Genomic DNA, 19810 nt, shown 5'->3' with positions numbered 1-19810 from the left:
TGATGATGATGAATCCCAGACAGTTGAATTATAGATAGGTCTGTTGATTAAAGTCAGCCTAGCTCTGATGACTCATTGATCGACTCAATGTGATGGTGAGCTCCAGATCTTAGTCCCGACAAGGAAACAGACAGATAGATGATATGCAATGTTTTGACTTTGTCTGTGTTTTTTTAACTGTGATAGGGGGTTTTCCAGATCATATTTGAGTGTTTATGTTGTGCGTTATGTTGCAACTGTGTAAATTGTGTTGATTTATGCAGTTGCATGTCAGTGATGAATATTAGTGATTCATAGTGTTTTTAGACCTAGACATGTTTATTTTGAGGGTCCAGCATTGAGTTACATGTAATCTGTCTGTCTGGGCTATAAAGACTTGTTCTTAGATGTACCATATATTGGCTGATATACTTACCATAGCACATAAAAAACAAATGTTAGTTTTGTTTATTTGCTGAATGTAAATGTAATTATATAAAATGATATATACTATATATAATAATGTCCTTGAAGAGGGAAGTTTCTGACATTTGGAGGTTTTCCTTATCTGAATCAAGGGTCTAAGGATATAGGGTGTATCTTGTGCAGATTGTAAAACGCTCAGAGGCAAACAATTTATTATGGGCTATGTAAATAAACATAAGTAGGAATCAAATCAAAGGCAGCCAATGCTGGAAATGTGATCACTAAGTTGCAGCATGGCTGTGCTTTCACCGCTTTCATGCTCTACTCACTCTTGCTTGATTCCTCATTCTCTCACTCCCTCTCCATCCCATCATCTTGACAGCTGCTGAAGGACTTCCCGGACGAACTGAGATCTGACATCACCATGCACCTTAACAAGGAGATCCTGGAGCTGTCGCTGTTTGCCTCGGCCAGTCGCGGCTGCCTACGCTCCCTGTCACTGCACATCAAGACCTCCTTCTGCGCTCCTGGAGAATACCTCCTTCGACAGGGCGACGCACTCCAGGCCATCTTCTTTGTCTGCTCCGGGTCCATGGAGGTGCTGAAAGATGGCATGGTGCTGGCCATCCTGGGTATGATAAAGGATAGGGGGCGATGGAGGGGAGAAAGAGTGATGGTGTGTGAAAGAAGGAGCAAGAATCCCTCTGTGCCATTATTATAGTTTTACATAGAAACTCCTAGCAGCAAGCTTCATGATAAAGCTCTGTGTGGTTATTTGTGAAAAAAAAACTGTTGTTGGGTTGTTTAGAAATAGGAGCATTGTCCTAAAGGCTACAGATCACTCTCAGAGCCTATTTTTAAACTCCCATAAAACCAACCCTAGTTACATGCCATTTTTTCAACAATATGTTCTCGCAGTCAGAGCCAAAGACTTGTCTTTAGCTGTGCATGCAAAATGGGGGAGCTAGATAGATGTTGCGTGACATAACAGAGTTAATATTTAGGTAAGCAGAGCTGACAGACAGATGTTTAAACAGACACAAATATTCAGCCACTACAGATTACATATATACATAATTATATATATTATAATATATTTTATTATTTACCACTATACCATATAGACCATCCCATGATTGTCCAATTCTATACAGGTTAAGCCACTCCAGTCTAGTGATGTCCAGCCAAGTATGGTCATGTCTATTCTACAGCGTTGTAATTCAGTCCTGTCCAGTTTAATCTTGTGTTGTCCAGTCCAGTCCAGCCCATTTCATCAGTCCAATTCACCAGAGTCAGGTAATTTCAGTTCCATCTAGTCAAGGCCAGTTCAGTTCACTGTTGTCCAGTCCATGGTAGGTAAAGTTGAAATTAGTCTTTATGTGGTACCCAAGGCCAAATGTATATACATTTTCATTTATAGTGTTAAATGAATGTTTGATTTGCTAGAGCAGCAGGTAATATCATCTGTTTTCTGAAACTGAACAATATAAAACTTTCTATTTTAGCATCAGTGATGCTAAAATAGAAATTGGCTTCTCATTAATGGAGGAACGAGGTTCTAAAACATTTGCTAAAGCCGCAATTCAGCTAAAACTAAGAAAAGATTTTTGGGTATCTTTATTCATTAAATTATAATAATATTTGTTATAGAAAGTGCTAATAATGCGGTAGAGTGATTATGTAAAGCTCTAATGAAAGGAAAAATAGATGAACTTATATAAAAAGATGCATAAAAATGCAACGACTGCTCATTAAAGTACATATATATATATATATATATATATATATATATATATATATACACTGTATATATATATATATATATATATATATATATATATATATACACTGTATATATATATATACTGTATATGTAAACATCAAGTTGGAGCGTATAAAGTCAAGTTTTCTCTATTTTATCATGAACTACTCCACTTCCTTGACTAAAAACAAATTTGAATTACCCTTTAATCATCGATTATGAATTACAAAACAATTCTGCAGCTGGTTATCTTAGCTTACCACAAAGACTGGTATCAGGAGGAAACAGCTAGTGTGGCTCTGTCCAAAAGGTAACAAGTCCACCCAGCAACTCCAAAGCTCACTAATTAACGTATTATGTCTCATTTATTTAATTGATTTATATTGCTTGGCTGTACACCCAGGCAAGTGTTGACCTTTAAATAACATATATATTGGAAAGTATCTTTGTGGTATATTGCTGGTAGTTACTGTATGTTCTCATCTCATCTTCATAAAAGAGCACCTTGGAAAATTGGATTTATTTATTCAATGCTGCTCTCCTCAGTCCTCACAGATAGTTAAACTCTCTTGACACCATCACAACCTTCCTTCAATACATCTGCAAAAATTTGCACAAGCTTTTGAGAGGTGGAGAATCTCCCATTGATAACATATGCACACAAATTGTGTAAAAGTTTGGGGCGGTAGTGAAAAACACAATATGTCATACACGTCAGTGCAGAATGCATCTGAGACAAGATGTGAACAACCCCCAGTCTCGCTGTATTTCCAACCACTCACATCTGCTGTGTAACGCAACCTCTTGTACTGATTGACCTTAATGGCTTTTGCTACCTCACCTTCATGAGACAGAGTTATAGACCAGTCTGGCACAAGTGTGTGTGTGTGTGTGTGTGTGTGTGTGTGTGTGTGTGTGTGTGTGCGCTTGTGTGCGTGTGCGTGTAAGTGACTCAGTAAGAGAAAGCAAGAAAGATCTGAATCTGGTCCTCTATTCATCACTGTGTCTATCTTGCTCTCTGTCAGAGTGTGTGTATTGTTTGCCTCAGCACCAGCATGCAAGCTCTCCTGTTGAAAAATAAATGTGTGTATGTCTGTGCGTGTATGGAGTAGGTGGAATTGTTTACTGTTGTGCAGAGTGGTGTTGATGTGTGTGGGTGTGTACAGTATGTGTGTGTGGGTGTATATGTGTGTGTGGGCTTGACAGGCAGAAAGCATTGTCTCTGTGCTTGCCTGCTGACTGTGCAGAAGGTCAGACTGACTTGAGTGTCTGACTGTTTCTTTTTCTCTGTATGTGTGTGTCTCTATCCCCATCTTCCTTGTCACAACACAAGTCTGTAGCCACAGCTCAATAATAGTGAGTGGGTGAGAGCCCTGAAACTGAGAGAGTGATAGGATGAGGAGAAAGTGGGGATGACGGAGAGAGAAAAGAGAGAATGTGGAAGGCAGAGAGGATGTAGAGAGAAAGTATGAAAGAAAGAGAAGGAAAGCAAAGGTAGAAAAAAGAGAGGGGGAGCAGGGCTGTCGATGAGAGGAATGGATAAGAGAAAAAAGGAAGGAATGAGGAAAATTGAGGAGAGTGAGTGAGATTGGAAAACAAGAGAATAGAGCTGAGGTGAAGGAAGGAAGGCAGGAGGCTAAACTTGGAGAAAGGAATATAAAAAGAACAAGGTGCAAGAAAGTAAGGGAAGAATAAAAAAGAAGGAAAACAGGGATGAAGGAGAGAAGGACAGAAAAAGGGAGGGGAGCAAAACCTGGAAGATGAAAAGAAAAGAAAATTGAGAAAAGGGGTAAATGCGGAGGAGGCAAGGAAAGAAGTAAAACAGGAAGGAAAAAAGGAATTAGGGTATGAACATAGGAAGTAAAGAAAGAAGGAAATGTGGGGAAAATTAAGACAAAAAGTAAAAGGAGGGAGGTAAGAAAGAAAGAAGGGAGGAAAACGGCAAGTAAAGAAGAAGGGACGAGGGATAGATGGAAAACACAACGTGAAGAAATAAGTAAGGAAGGAAAACAGGAATGGATGTAAGGAAAAAGGAAAATATAGAGGAAAGAAAGAAAAAAGGTAGCAAGGAAGAAAACAGGGAAGAAGGAAGATAGGGAGAAAAGACCGAAGGAAGGAAAGAATGAAAACAGAGTAGGGAAATAAGAAAGGACAGAAAACACAAAGCAGGGAAGGAAGTAAGTAAGTGGGGAAGGAAGTAAACAAAGTTGAAAGAAGGAAGGAAGGAAGGAAAGAAAACGGACTGAGAAGAAAAGAGACAGGAAAGACAGCAGAGGGGACAGGGAGGAGAGAATGAATACAGAAAGGGAGGCAGTGATGAGGAAATAGAAGACAAAGGGTTGTGATAAAGCAGGAGGAGTGAGGAATCTTAACAGACAGAGGGAGGGAGGGAGTAGGGGAGGGAGGGAGGGAGAGTAGTAATGGCTGAGGTGAGAAGGACCAGACTGAGAGACAGTAGGAGCGAAAGAGAGGGAGGGAGGGAGGGAGGGAGGGAGGGGGAAAATAAGAACCGTCACGACTGCCACTCCATCAACCTCGCTGTAATTGAGCAGCGTTCACAGTTCACAATGACCATAATGAATATTTTATCACTGCTTAAGGGGCATTAACACTAACGGGGTACTTTGTACAGCTTCGCCCTGTATGTATGAAGAGAACAGGAAACAGCTGTCAGCACCACTTCATTCATACAGTACATTTACTAAAAGCAATAAGAGTGATTATGTTTTATAAATATAATCATAGACTGTAAACAGTTATATTCTGTTCATTCAGAGTATACTTAATTTGCTTATAAGGTGGTATTTGGCTCCCCAACAATACCTCTTCTTACTTGAGTTTCACCTCTTTTGCTTAATTAAATTCTCAATGCATTCAAATGACCAGTTGTTCTTTTAATTTTAACATCATCTGACAAGTAAGTGCTGACAGTTGATCAGCTTTAACTGACTTTAATGTTAATGTAAAAACTGAAGAGAAAAGCTTGTTGTCAGCTCTGTTTATTTTTTAGCTGCATTGCTCTTCTTACTTCTACTGTAATGTTTTGTGAAAGAGCTGCAAGACAACTAAGACATAGATAACGTAGTTGTTATAGTTGTTGCAGTAGTTACAGAAGCCTATGGTGGAATGACAGTTTTGATGCTATCGGATCCCAAATAAACTCAAGTCAAGAATATTGTCAAGCCATAGTGGTCAGAGGATAACTAGACTGGTAATGGTACCATATCCTTGCTTAATAAATAATTTATTAATTCTTTGTAGATCAGTTTAAAGCGATTAACAAGAAAACGTTTGGGTTACCAGGTTGTGAAAACACACCTTTGGATGGTGTTTATCCCTCTTTAGCATGACACTAGCTTTAGCATTTTAATTATTCAATGGATCATTTGATCACTTAACTGAAACAATCTCTTAAAAAGATATTAACATTTACAACTGCAGACTTGGTGAAATGTTCTAAGAATTCTTTATTAAAGTCATTTATCATAGCAAAGGACTCAATAGCTTTTGTTGTTGGCTTATTGCATTCAATGACTAAATTACTTTTTAACATTGTTATTTTGTAAAAACACTTTTATTTTATACAACCTACAACTTGTTTTGCTTTTACCCCACTGTGAGGTCAAAGGTCAGTGCCAGGTACAGACCTGTAGGGGTTGGTAGGGATTCAGTCTAGCTTATAGACGTGTTCGCGTCACAGATGCATGCTCACATTAGAGCAGGTGGACAGGTGGGCTTCCTAATGCCTGAGCATCTCTTCTGATCCAAAACCCCTCACACACTCTAACATGTGCACTCCCTGAGAAGCTTCTATAATGAATGAATGATCTGAAACATGTCACAGAGTCTGCATCCTCAACCCATTTTACCAGAAAATAAACATTATGCTGCTACCCTTACTATGACCTACCATGTCCATGTCTCTCTCTGAGCAGGTAAAGGCGACCTGATCGGGGCAAACCTGTCCTTAGATGACCGAGTGATAAAAACCAATGCGGACGTGAAAGCCCTGACCTACTGTGACCTGCAGTGTGTTAACCTGAGGGGGCTGTACGAGGTTTTGGACCTTTACCCTGAATACTCACACCGCTTCGTCCAGGACATCCAACAGGATCTCACATACAACCTGAGGGAGGGACATGAGACACACGTAAGTCTAGCCAAGTATTATTGATTGCTAAATGTGAAATTCTCAAAGATGCTGCTGTCTACTGGGTGTCATTACAGTATGTTACTTGTTACAGATCCGTTAAACTGATTTTCACGTTGATTTCATGTCCCTATGTGCCCAAATGTTATTATGTTTCATGCTGCAAGAGAACAATGATTACTGTAGTTTACATTAACAAGGCCCTCTTATGATGTTGACAAAAAAGCCTCTGCTAATAGAAAGAGGAAAGTGTGGAGGAAACGTAAAAGAGTTGCTGATTATGCACCAGAGTCCAATTAATGAGCCCTAAGCACAGCAGTGCGTGACAAGTACTTTATACACACTTGCCAAATTCTCTGTATAATGAATGTACGGTAGGTACGGTAAGGCAAGAAGGGCAGGAGTTGGGAGGATAAGAAATGGACTTTGAGGGCGACTAGAGAAGTGTTGAGAAAGCAAGAGGGGAAAAGCTTTAAAATAAAAAAGTGTATGTGTGTAAGAGTGTGCGGTTGACCAAAAATCCCCAGAGAGAGAGAGAGAGAGAGAGAGAGAGAGAGAAAATGGCCAGGGCACTTGGAGGAGCTCTGCTGCTGTAATTACAGTCAGGTGTTTACGTCTCTCCAGCCCAAACACCACTGGCCCACTTACACACACACACACACACACACTGCGACAAGGCTTTTAGGTGAAGCAGTCCAGATCTGCGGACTGACTAGAGTTAAGATGAAGACAGAAGGAAAGAGGCAGCTCAGGATGGAGGATGTGTTTGTGGCTGAGAGGTTGAGATTGCTTGGATATTACTGTACTATATATGAGCACAACACAATAGCACAATATCAGTGTGTTAAGGTGAATTATTTTCCATCATTGGATCACCGCAAGCCATATAGTCTTCTTGTGCCAGCTTTGCAAAAATAATTTACTGCTGAGCATTGTGAAATAGCTCTTCTGTGGTTTAAAACTGAGAGAAGAAAGGCCACATCTTGATTGCTCTTTCCTGCAATTCATTTACTGTATATTTCCTCTCTGGCTCTCTTCCAGGTTAAGGTCCGACTCTCCACAACGGCTCCAGATACTCAGGTAATGGACCAAAAGCACTCAAACACTGATTGATGATTAACAATCTCGAGCCAATATACCCCCTTTTGAGACAGGAACAATTAACTCGAAAGACGTGTTCGATGTCCATCACCTCATTCTATTTGTTAATACCAGCCCGCAACATTTGAATCCGCCCTCAATAAAAAATAATTAAACTTAAATTAATGTTCAACCACAGATCAATTGTTCTATCCCTATGAAAAGTCTGCAGGGAGACCCGGCAGTAGACCTCCATCTGAATCAGCTGATAATAGACTCAATTACTCTTTTCGAATGAATGATCTTGATGGAGAGCTTTTTTTTGATAGGGAGTTTGAGGGAGGAGAAAGATCACTTCTGCACAGATTGGGTTAGTAGTCATTAAATCATTCTTCCTCAGAATAGAGGGTGGGGATTTAATGCTCTACATGCTGTCGAGCTGCTCTTTGAATGTTGAGAGTCTGCACAAATAAAATATAACCCAACAAATCAATTCAGGTGTCAGAGCCATTGACCTCACACTGGTGTTGGCTTCCTCCGAGAGTTGGCTCATAGGCCGCTGATCAATGACACCTTATTTCTGTTATTACCTAATTGTATCCTCATATAAGGTTGATAAGCATCCTTGCAATTTTGCACAACTTCAGACCCTTGACAAAAGAGGACGCAAGATTGGAGACAGAGTTTACCAATGTTGCCTTCAATACTCTGCAGGTCACAGTTTTCAGTTTAAATGTTGATCTGGGGATTTTTGGTCAACCTTGTCACTCATAAATCTAGCTGAGTGGTCTGCTCCTTGCACTTAGAAGCCATAAGTGCACATCTACAGTGTCTATTGAAAACACCTCTGTGTATTTCAGGGTCATGGTATTAACTGGACAAATACATATAGCAGAAAAAATGAGGATGGCGACATTTGTAAGAATAGAGAGAATTGCTGTTTTTTTATTTTTTTAAAGAGGCATTTGACATCATCAAGGCTATGCTTCAGATTACTCAAATCAGCATGATTAGATTTTGATTTCATGTCAGCTTTCTGCTTTTTTCGTAGTTATGTAATCTCCAAAAGTTCTCTGAGTAGCCATACTCAATTGGTTGTATTTCAAAATATCCTGAAATCACAGGCGATTGATATTTGTGGCTACTCTCTAAGATTCTTTTCACATTTTTAAAAAAAAAAAATGTTTTCATTTTATTTCCAGTCTGGGGTGAAAAAGAATGGACGAGTGGTTCAGGGCTATACACCCATCATAGAGGCAAAGGACAAACAGAAGGAAGATGAGGAAGATGATGAGGAAGAGGAGGAAGACAAGGCCATGTCTGTTTCTCTGTCATTGGAGCGGAACCAGACGGTGAACCTCGGGACAGGTGGGAAATCTCCGCTGAGCCAATCCAGCCAGAAGACCACAGGACAGAGCTCCAGGAGGTCTCGGAGGAAGATCCAGGAAATTACTCTCACTACTTTAGACCCGTCCAACCTCAGCCCCAGGTGAGTTTGATCGCCATTGATTTGTCTGTCTGCCTGTGTTTCTGTGTTTCTGTGACTCTGTTAGGTCGTCATTCATTCTTTAGCACAGTAAAGGTGGTACAAGCTACAGCTCGGCAAATGACTAAAATAAAGTCACAGTCAACATTTGTATTACCTTTCAATTAGGGCTGAAACTAACGATTATTGTTTATTATCAATTAATCTGCAGATTATTTTCTCGCTTAATTATTTAATCGTCTGGTCTTTCAAATATTGTTAAAATAATAAAAAAAATAATGCCCATCCCAGTTTCTCAAAGTCCTAGTTGATGTCTTTGTTTTGTCAGTCCAAAACCCAAAGATATTCAGTTTAATATGATATAAAACAGAAAAGAACAGGAAATCTCCATTTTTGAGAGGCTGAAAACAGCATTTTTGCATGAAACAATTAATTAATTATAAAAAATAGTTCCCAATTCTTTTTTTTGTCAATTGACTAATCAATTGTGTTTTTTACAGTTTTTTTTTTTTTTTTTTTTTTTTTAATTTTGACAGAGCTAGACTATCTTTTTCCCTCTGTTTCCAGTCTTTATGCTAAGCTAAGCTAAACGGCTGCTGGCTGTAGCTTCCTATTTACTGTACAAACGTAAGAGTGCTATTGATCTTCTCGTCTAACTCTTGGCAAGAAAGCAAATACACATGCATTTCCAAAAATGTTGAACTATACTTTTAAGAGCATGAAAGCGCAACATTTAAACAATACGACAATAAACCTACTATTCATTGATAATATTAGCATTGTTTCTAAATTATCCAACAATTATTACATCATCAGTAACAATCTTTCCTACACACAACCCCCCCCCACACACACACACACACACACACACACACACACACACACACACACACACACACACACACACACACACACACACACACACACACACACACACACACACACACACACACACACACACACACACACACACACTGATTTCTGTCTCTGCAGGATAGTGGATGGTACTGAAGACAGTGAGGGGACGGAGGGTTCCCTGGCTTTCCCCTTCTCTACCAGTGCCTCAGCATCTGCCACAGGTCCTCCCATCCTACAGTACTCTGCAATTTACCTCTCAAATATAACTTAATACCATTTACAATCCGTTCAACTTCCCACATCCTGGGAAGTGAAAAATGTTCACCTCCAAATCCCTCAGTACTGCTGTATAATGAGGGTGATTAATGTGAATTTGCACTTCCTGTCAATGCCTACAGAATTTATCAGCTGCCTTGATGCAATAACTGATGGATGTAAATTTGCAGTTTGTATCGGGACTCGAAGTGATTTGTAACTTGCAAATGTGTGTCCCAGATATGCTGCAGAACAGCACAGCAGAGTTAGCAGCTAAAGCAGAGGAGACCAGAGGACAACTGCGACACCTCGACCAGCAGGTAGGACTCTGAGTCTGCGTGCATGCACGTGTGCAAGACACAGACAGAGAGAGAGAGACAGATATGTGGGCACAGGTAAGCACTAGCCATATGGCTATAGCAGCATGTCAGGCACAAGACGGGTGAAAGGATTGAGAGAAGTAATGGAGCAAAAACTGATTTTTTTTAAATAATTGAATGTGACATTGTACTGCTCTAGAGGATAGGGTGTTATAATGAGGCCTTACAGAATGGTATAACTTTTCACTAGACCCTACATTTATATGTTTTCATGAACCTTGCTCTTAATTTGCCACTGTAGTCTGCTGAAGCTCAGAAAATCCTGACCTACAAAGTTTATTTCTATTCTGTTTTTTACACCAGACTAACTACAGTGCCTTGTCAGTCTCATTGTATATTATCATATGTGGATGTTTTATAGACTTTAGTGGTTCATTGTCCAGCTTAAAATAATCCGTTCAAACACACACAGCCTTTCATGCTATATCCTATGGTTTTGATTGGCGGGTGGCTAAATTGACATTAGACTTTTGGCAGGTGAGGAGGAGTGTGCTTCCTCCCGCTAAGCCTTAGTCTGTATCATGGGATGATCAGAGAGAGAAAAAGGACATGGAAGAGAGGGAAATAAAGGGGTAAAGAGGAACAGGCAGATAGTTTTATGAGAAGAAACAAAAAAGCAAATTAGAGAGTGATGAAGAAAAAGTGTGAAAGACAACGGCGCAGCAGCTTCACAGTGATACACATTGGCTCTGTTGTCCTTTCTGTGTCTCTGTGGGTTACCGTGTTAGACAGGAAGTCTCCCAGCATGCTCTTGTAGGTTGTTAATCCTCACTTGGATCCACCCACTTCGATCACCATAGAAGATGAAAAGGGGGGTGTTGGTTTAAACCCTATCTGTCATCTTCACGAACACAAATATAAAATTACAAATAAGGGTGCTGTCTGTTATTTCGTAGATGCAGAATAGTTTCATAATGTATATTAATTACCAAAATATTGGTTCATTGTCCCAAGTACTGTAATTCAGTAATGTGGTCAAGCAATGCACAGTTTCTCATCCAGTGCAAAGAAAATCAGCGAATGTTCCGTTCCAACACTCAACAACTTAACAAAAACTATTCATGCTTCCAGGGGCCCAATTTGTTGGTTGGCACTGCGGTGTTATTTTTCTTAATAAGTAACTACAACAGTACCAATTCTTTCAGTGGAAGTCATGTAGCGAGGACCTTTTGAGACCTGTATCTGTACCTGTGAATAAAAAAGAACAAACTGCAATTTTAAACATGGCCATCCAAACAACCAACTAACAAGGTTAATGTCTTTGCTCATTCTGACCTAAACCACACAAAAGGGGCAGCATTTTAATGAACTACAAAATGTGTCAACACAGTACTAAACTCTGCGTCGCTCTGTGACCTCTCATCTTTACCTTTTGACCTTATTCTACATCTATTCGTCTGGAGGGTTTATTCTAGTGGAAGATGTATGAGGTGTTAGTATAGCTAAAAAGAGGCCTAACATGGTGACCTCTGTACCGTGTCATATAAATCATAAGAAGAGCTGAAAGAATGAGGGCTTTGCCTGAACAGTCTCAGTAATTGCACTTATGATTACAAGAAGAGGCTACAAACACTCCTACAGTACACCACAAATAGACTTGAGAATGAGACATGGGTACACACACGTATGCACAGCAGTAGTGACCTACTTTAGTAAATAAAGAAACAAGAAACAAAGCATCAAATTATGAACGCATCAAACGAGTAGAACACAGACTTATTAAACAGTACATAGACTTTAAAGCAGCAAAAGTTGATTTTTTTGTGGCCACTTGGGGGCAGTGGAATAAGATGTTAATGCAGCATGTACATATTATCTATTAACACATCTTGCAGACACTGAGCAACATTAGCAGTTATTTAGAGGCGTGTTTCTGCCCACCTGACGAATGTAACGCCAATATTCCCTCTTTGTGTTTTCCACAGACTAAGGAAAATATTCTGGCTCCTTAGTGTGCTAAATACTCCTCTAGCATTTAGAAACCAGCTAGTAGCTTACTTTTTCTGTCTGCTGTTTGGTGCTGACTAGGTACTGTACAGTAGCTTTCTTGCAAACACAACCTGCTGGTTGGCTGTAAACAAGGTTGAGGAGAGCAAAACCAAAACCGTAAGGTTGCATGCCATCAAACCAAAACAATGATGCTAAAACACTCCATAGAGCTGAGATGAAGGGTAATAGTCGGGAAATAATTCTCTGTACTTCTGTAACGGTCACTATTTCTGGAAAAAAACAAAGACTTATATAGCATACATCAGCTTTTGGAAGTGATATCTTCTAGCTTCCCAAGTTAAAAAACGTGGCCAGGAAAACTTTCGTTTTTATAGCAGCAAGGTTGAGGTAACTAAATGAGGTTCCCTCATTAGTCCTATCAACTCTTTGGACAGTATCTTGACCGTCACATTTAGAGCTTTTTTTGTCTAAGCTAGCTTTGTGATTCTCATGCTCCAATTCTTCTTGGGAATGATATGATTTACAAAAGGCACAACACTAATTCCTCATCATCAGTAGTCTCAGGTACATCTTAATTTCTAGAGCTACTGTCATCACAACCCTCCATTGTTAAAGAAAATGCTGCTCTGTGCTAAACCAGGTTGCTTAATATAGTGGATTACCATCTACTCAGAAACATTTATTCAGAGTTGGATACTTTTTATAACTCTCATGGGTAGGTTAGAATAAGCATTGTATGATCTAATGATTCTACTACTTATTGTTGGTAGGCTTAACACGTACCTGTAGCTGCAGTGAGTTCTGGTCATTCATGGCTGCTGTTTTGTCTGACTATCTCTACAGACGGTTGTCTCTGAGGTGGGAGTACTGGAATCATGTTGACAGCGTGTCAGATTAGACTGTCCTGTCGCTCTCAGCTTTTCTATTTTTATCAGAGCCAGAGTTTAGACCCAGGCTTTTATCAGCCTATCCAGAAAAGGAGAGAGATGGGACAATTATGAGAACTGTGAAAGAATATTTTGCCCTGTTTAAACTATTGTCTGGATGGACTCAGTATGGTAGATCCAAGTTAAAGAACCTCAATGTAAGATAATACATGTAATCGCAAATTCAACTAAATGTACACTTGGCTATTAACTGGCAAGACAACTAATTTGTTACACATTTTCGAATTCACATATTTATGCCTAACAGTGTGTGTCCATGTAACTGAGAGAAGAAGATGGAGATCCTGGCCTTATTTAGTCTGCCGTGATCACAATGTGCTTGATCACCTCTTGATGTATTCACACAGCCACTGCCACCACAGTTCCTACCTGGAGTTGTGTGTCCTGCGGAGGGCTGATGTACATCCAGTGGCACTGATGTGCGTGATTGGTCTGATGAATGGTCATGAGTGCTTTGACTGGTAGAAGCAGATGGCACTTTGGCAGGGCTCCATGTTCGTGCCCTCTGTGGCCATGCCATACCTAACTAAAGATGGTTTGTGTTTGTGTCTGCAGATGAGCAACCTCGGGAGGGAAGTGGCCGACCTTGGACAAGGCATGAAGAGAATGGCCCAACTCATGGAGACCCTCATGTCAGCGCCACAACCTACAGTAGTCTGCTCTACGCACTACTCCCCAGCACACATCACATACCTGCCCCATCCTACCCCTCCTATGTCTTACCCTTCACCATCCTCCTCTCAGACTGCCTCCATCTGGATGGACACGCCCATTTCATTGCCTTCTTCTCCCTTCATCATACCTCAGCAACATGGTGCGATATGCCACACAGACTCCCTCACACATAGACCCCAGGACCTCCAGCTGTGCTACCCTGCTATCCCCAGCTCAACTCCACCTACAACTCACAACACATCTGCCCTTCAACTACAGCCCTCACCACTCAGCTCACCAGAGATTTCCTACTACAAAGATGGAGTTACTGTCTCCATCAGGTCAAGGGTACACAGTCCACCTCCACAAGATGGGGGAGATGAGGGCCCTCATCAGAGCTCTGTGTGTTCTCCACAAGCTGGACATGGAGGCACCTACCACAACCCAACTAAGGGTTTGTAGCAGCCCTCCATGGGAACTTTCCTGGACTCTGCAGGACTTAATCCAGGATATTTTTGGGGATATGTTCCTGAACTGAAGATCAAACTGATCAACTGGGGTCCCCCATATCATTGGAGGATGTTCGCAGTGATGCAACTCAGATTCCTTTTGTTTTAAAGGCACGTGTTTAAAAATCTTGTTGCATGAAAACAAGTACAGAAGGTTTAGGTGTGTTAGCTTTACCTTATAGAAACGTAGTGTTGTTAGACAGGATGTAGAGGTTTGGGTCAGTTGTGCAGCTGTATGATGGCTCCACCCCCCCCCCCCAACCTTAATGTGGGATTGTGCCATAATGGAGGACGAGGGATATGGTGAAGGAGAGCATTATTTATGTCCTCTCTTTGCTCCTGGCTAGTGATGGTTTCAGGTCGGCTGGGCTGGTTGGAGGAAGAGAAAGCTTTGTGAGTGGTGGAGTTGGGCTTTGGAGACAAGGAGGAGAGGAGTGGGGGGGTGTTAACGTCCTTCCCCCAACCTCCTATCTTTGCTATTTTCTCTCCTTGTAACCCATCTTTCTTTGTGCACTAAACCCACGCACGGTGCTTTGGATTGCGTGTACCAGTGCGTGGCTGGTTGGGGCTGGTTGGACTGGGAGCACAGAATAGTGTGAGGAGAGAGATGGGACGTATTGTGCTCTTTACCGCTGTCCCTCAGGGAAAGGGGGATGGAGGGTTATGGAGGTGGGGGGATATGTTATGCCTCGGGCAGCACAGCCCCTGCTGTCGCCTGTCACACTGAGCACAATGACCCTTTCTCCCTCTCTGCTCCTCGTTTCCAGTGTTTCTCTTCACACACCTACCCTCTCTCTCTCTCTCTCTCTCTCTCTCTTGCTCTCTGCATGCCTTTCAGAGCCTTTTGAGTAGTGCCTGTAGACACACATTAACACGCTGCATGTCACCCTGTGGAAATCCAGCTTGCCATTTATCTATCTATTTAAAGGAAACACGGTTCAATCGTTTAATAGCTGAACCTGGCATTTACTGATGCATATTTATTGGATGTTGACTCAGTTTAAACAACTGGGTAATTTAGGCACAAAGTAGTCGCCCCTCTTGCGCTTGTGAAGTGGCTGGGAGCAAATTGCCAAAACTAAATTGGTTCATGATCCACGATGGAGGCCATTTCCCTGATCGTCACCCTTGGTTATCATATCTGAGATCCATTTTATCAGCTGTCCAGGGCAATATTCCCACATAAAAGCACAATAAGGAAATAAAGACGCTTTTATATTTCTATGAATGTATCAATACTAAAGATGTATTTTTTTACCTCAAAGAATGCAAGTGTGAAATGGCAGTTACTGATGCTACTGTATATGAAGTTATGGCAGTTTGCTGGTACCAGCCAATGCAATCTTAAACCAGAAAAAAGGTCCGGACTCTCGTCCCGAAAGATCTACTGTTCTCTGTTGAATTCATGTAGGTTTGACTCTGCTTCTCTGGAATGGAATGTACTGTAATCAAACATCTTTTTTCCCTTAACATTTTGATATTATTAGATACAAAAAAAACTGTTATGCTAATAAATAACAAATATGACTGTTATGTCCTGGCTTTTCATGTTTGTTTAGTGTTCACAGAAACATTCATTAGAGTTGGAATGCTGATATTAGAGATTGTTACATCCAATAATTCCACCTTTTTCTCTTTTCCAAAACAAATAAACAGAATATTCCTTAAAACCCATATGGACAAAACATTGATTGATGGCTATGGAAGACCGTGGATAGAATGTCTGCTGATGCACAATAACTTCAAAGTAAAATTAATTTCCTAATCAGTTTGATTGACATGGCTAAAATAAAAAAAAACATGACTCTTGATGAGATAACTCAAAGCATACTTGTCCAGCAAATGTAACTAGAAAATGCATTTCCTGCAGAAAATGCTTGTGAATGCTGAAAAGCTAAATTGCTAATTGAACCTGTAAGAAGGTGAAGTAGTGAGAATAGTTGGGATGTGGGAATGGTTTTAATTAGTATGAATTTCATTGAAATGTTGAATAATACCAATAATGTATCAAATAAAAGTGAAATATTTTAAGTTTTCTTGAAAAGCTGACGCTACACTGAATTGCTGGTTAAAATGTGTAAAAGGGGAAGTTTTAGGGAAATATGGAAAAGTGGAAATGGTTCTAAAAAAGTGGAAATGTTCAGGAAATGTTCAAAGTCATGGTATAGTATATAAAAAAAGTCATAGTGAAGTAAGTCATAAAGTTATAAAGTAGTCATAGTATAGTATATCTAAAAAGTCAGTGTAGTATGTCGAAAAAAGTTATAATATAGTATATAAAAAAGTGATAAAAAGTCATAGTATAGTATGTCAAAAAAAGTTAAGAGTCATAGAAAAGCATTTCCAAAAAAGGACTAGAAAGTTTAGTATGTCGAAAAAAGTGACAAAAGTCATAGTATAGCCTGTTGAAAAAAGTCATAGTATAGTATTATGAAAAAAGTGATAATAAGTCATAGTAAAGCATTTCCAGAAAAGTCATAGTATAATAAGTAGAAAAAAGTGATTAAAAAAAGTCACAGTAAAATATGCCGGAAAAAAAAGTAATGAAAAGTCATAATATAGTAAGTCGGAAAAAGTGAATATTCGAAATAATAATGAAAATATGAAAAATAATGAAATAAATAAATAAAAAGTCATGCTATAGCATGTCAAAAAAACGAATGATAAAAAAGTCATAGTATGTCGAAAAAAAGTGATTAAAAACTCATAGTATAGTATGTAGAAAAAGGTGATAAAAAGTCATAGTAAAGTATTTCTAAAAATGTATTAAAAAAGTCATAGTATAGTATGTAGAAAAATTGATAAAAAAAGTCATTGTAAAGTATGTCAGAAAAAGTGAAAAGATTCTTAGTAAAGCATTTCCAGAAAAATCATAGTATGTCGAAGAAAAGTGATAAAAAGTCATGCTATAGTATGTCGAAAAAACAAATGTAAATAAGTTATAGTATGTCGAAAAAAAGTGATAAAAAGTCATAATATAGTAAGTCAGAAAAAGTGAAAAGAGTCATAATAAAGCATTTCCAGAAAAGTCATAGTATAGTATGTCGAAAAAAAAGTGATAAAAAGTCATAGTATAGTATGTCGGAAAAAGTGAATAAAGTCATAATAAAGCATTTCCAGAAAAGTCATAGTATAAATAGTAGAAAAAAGTGATAAAAAAGTCATAATAAAGTATGCCGAAAAAAAGTGTAGTATAGTACATTGAAAAAGTGATAGAAAAAGTCATAGTATGTAAAAGAAAAGTCATAAAAAAGTAATTTTATAGTATTTCTGAAAAAGTCATAGTATAGTATGTTGAAAAAAGTGATAAAAAGTCATAGTGTAATATGTTAAAAAAAGTGATTAAAAAAGTATAGTAGGTCGAAAAAAGTTATATTATAGTATCTCAAAATAAGTCATAGTACTGTATGTCAAAAAAGTCACAGTATAGTATGTCAAAAAAGTCATAGTATAGTCTGTCAAAAAAAGTGATAAAAAAGTCATAGTATATTATGTCAAAAAAGTCATAGTATAGTCTGTAAAAAAAAAAGTCATAAAAAGGTCATAGTATATTATGTCGAAATAAGTGATAAAAGTCATAGTATAGCATGTCGTAAAAAGTGATAAAAAGTAATAGTATAGTATGTCAAAAATGGTCATAGGTTACTATATCGAAAAAAGTGATAAAAAGTCATAGTATAGTAAGTCAAAGAAAGTCTGGATAAACATGCAAACACCACACACAAAAGTCATAGAACAGTAAGTCGAAAAAAAGTGATAAAAAAATCATATTATAGCATATGGAAAAAAGTCATAAAAATAGTCATAGCATAGTATGTCGAAAAAGCCATTAAAAACTTATAGTATAGTACTGTATGTCGAAAAAAGAGATACAAAAAGTCATAGTATAATATGTTGAAAAAAGTGAGAAAGTCCTACTATAGTATGTTGGAAATTCTCATAGTATAGCACGTAGAAAAAAGGGATAAAAAAAAGTCCTAGTATAGTATATTAAAAAAAGTCATAGTATAGTATTTTGAAAAAAAAGAGATCAAAAAAGTCATAGGATAGTATGTCGAAAAAAGAGATAAAAAAAGTCACAGTATAGTATGTCGAAAAAAGTGGTAAAAAGTCATAGTATAGTGTGTCAAAGAAAGTCTGGAAGAACATGCCAACTCCAAACAAAAAGGCCCAGCCTGGACTCTGTATCGAAGCAAGGGTCACATATACACATAGTCTTGCTTTGCCAGACCATCCACACGCGAGCGGAGGAGGGTCTGGCTAGTCCACATATCATTCCGGGATGAGAGAAAAATGTGCTCTGATTTATTGGAAAGGTTTAGGGATCACCAAAGTTATTGCAATTCATCTTGAGGGGGTGAGGTGTGTGCAGAATTTTACAGAAATCCATCGAACAGCTGTTGCTGAATTGTTCTCGAACTCTTCATTCTTCATGGTGCATGCACCAACCCATAAAAGTCCACCAAAATACACAAACACACAAAGGTAATAATGCCAGATCTCTGTCATGCAAGACTATTGCTTGTCCACACTGTTTGTAATCGTAGTGTGTATTTGTTTTGTGCATGCGCGTGTGTGTCTGTCTTTTGTTAGCTGCTGCTACGGTTCATCTGAGGTGAAAGCGCTGCAATCGTCATTTCCCACTGGTGATGTGGGCGTTGGGTGAAATCTGAGTAAGTATGCGTGCTGTTGATCACATTGACAAATCTGTCATAGGTCCAGCTGCTCTCACCTGGCAAGGTGCTATGTGTGTGTGTGTGTGTGTGTGTGTGTGTGTGTGTGTGTGTGTGTGTGTGTGTGTGTGTGTGTGTGTGTGTGTGTGTGTGTGTGTGTGTGTGTGTGTGTGTGTGTGTGTGTGGGGGAGTGGAGTGGGGAATACGGGATCTGTCTGAATTTGATACATCAGCAGGGATGCAGGTGAAATATATATTTATATATAAGGTGATGTTGCAATTTTTTCTCTTAGTTATCATGCATGTGTGTAAATGCTTTTAGAGAAAGTGAAAATGAAGATATGTGTGGTCAAATTACCCCCCACTTAGATCATGTATTGTGTGTTTTACTAAGAAGGGACTTGCAGGCCGGTGTTTGCACTGAGGATAATATTTTTGTGTATTTAGCAGCGCCTCCAGCACACCTGTGGGAATGCTGTTATTTAGCCTAGGGTCTTGAAGACCCCTCCATATTTAATGTTGTACACACAATCCCATCCTTGCTGTTTATGCATCGTTTTATCTACCTGCTAGCAAACTCATCTTTTATTCATCGCTTCCCACATTCTGACATTAGCTAACTGAGGCCCATCTGCCTTCCTCCTTTGCACCCTCGCTTTCCTCTTTCCAACCACTTGTGATTTTTGATTAAAGTTTGGTCT

At 39.1% G+C, this 19810-nt stretch overlaps 1 protein-coding gene across 1 annotated transcript in view; it reads left to right on the top strand.

The window, feature by feature from the left end:
* kcnh8 (potassium voltage-gated channel, subfamily H (eag-related), member 8) overlaps window positions 1-15963 on the top strand; it is a 50300-nt gene extending 34337 nt beyond the window's left edge. The window contains exons 10-16 of the mRNA XM_031323308.2: window positions 788-1037; window positions 6103-6317; window positions 7359-7397; window positions 8600-8886; window positions 9877-9962; window positions 10237-10316; window positions 13829-15963. Coding sequence (XP_031179168.1) covers window positions 788-1037; window positions 6103-6317; window positions 7359-7397; window positions 8600-8886; window positions 9877-9962; window positions 10237-10316; window positions 13829-14389 — 1518 coding nt within the window. The 3' untranslated portion in view covers window positions 14390-15963. The remainder of the gene's footprint in view (window positions 1-787; window positions 1038-6102; window positions 6318-7358; window positions 7398-8599; window positions 8887-9876; window positions 9963-10236; window positions 10317-13828) is intronic.
* Window positions 15964-19810: the final 3847 nt, after the last annotated feature.

The sequence above is a fragment of the Sander lucioperca genome, chromosome 16 (genome assembly GCF_008315115.2).
Source record: "Sander lucioperca isolate FBNREF2018 chromosome 16, SLUC_FBN_1.2, whole genome shotgun sequence".
Classification (NCBI taxonomy): Eukaryota; Metazoa; Chordata; class Actinopteri; order Perciformes; family Percidae; genus Sander; species Sander lucioperca.
The sequence above is the reverse complement of the archived record's forward strand: the minus strand, read 5'-3'. Positions and strand labels throughout refer to the sequence as shown.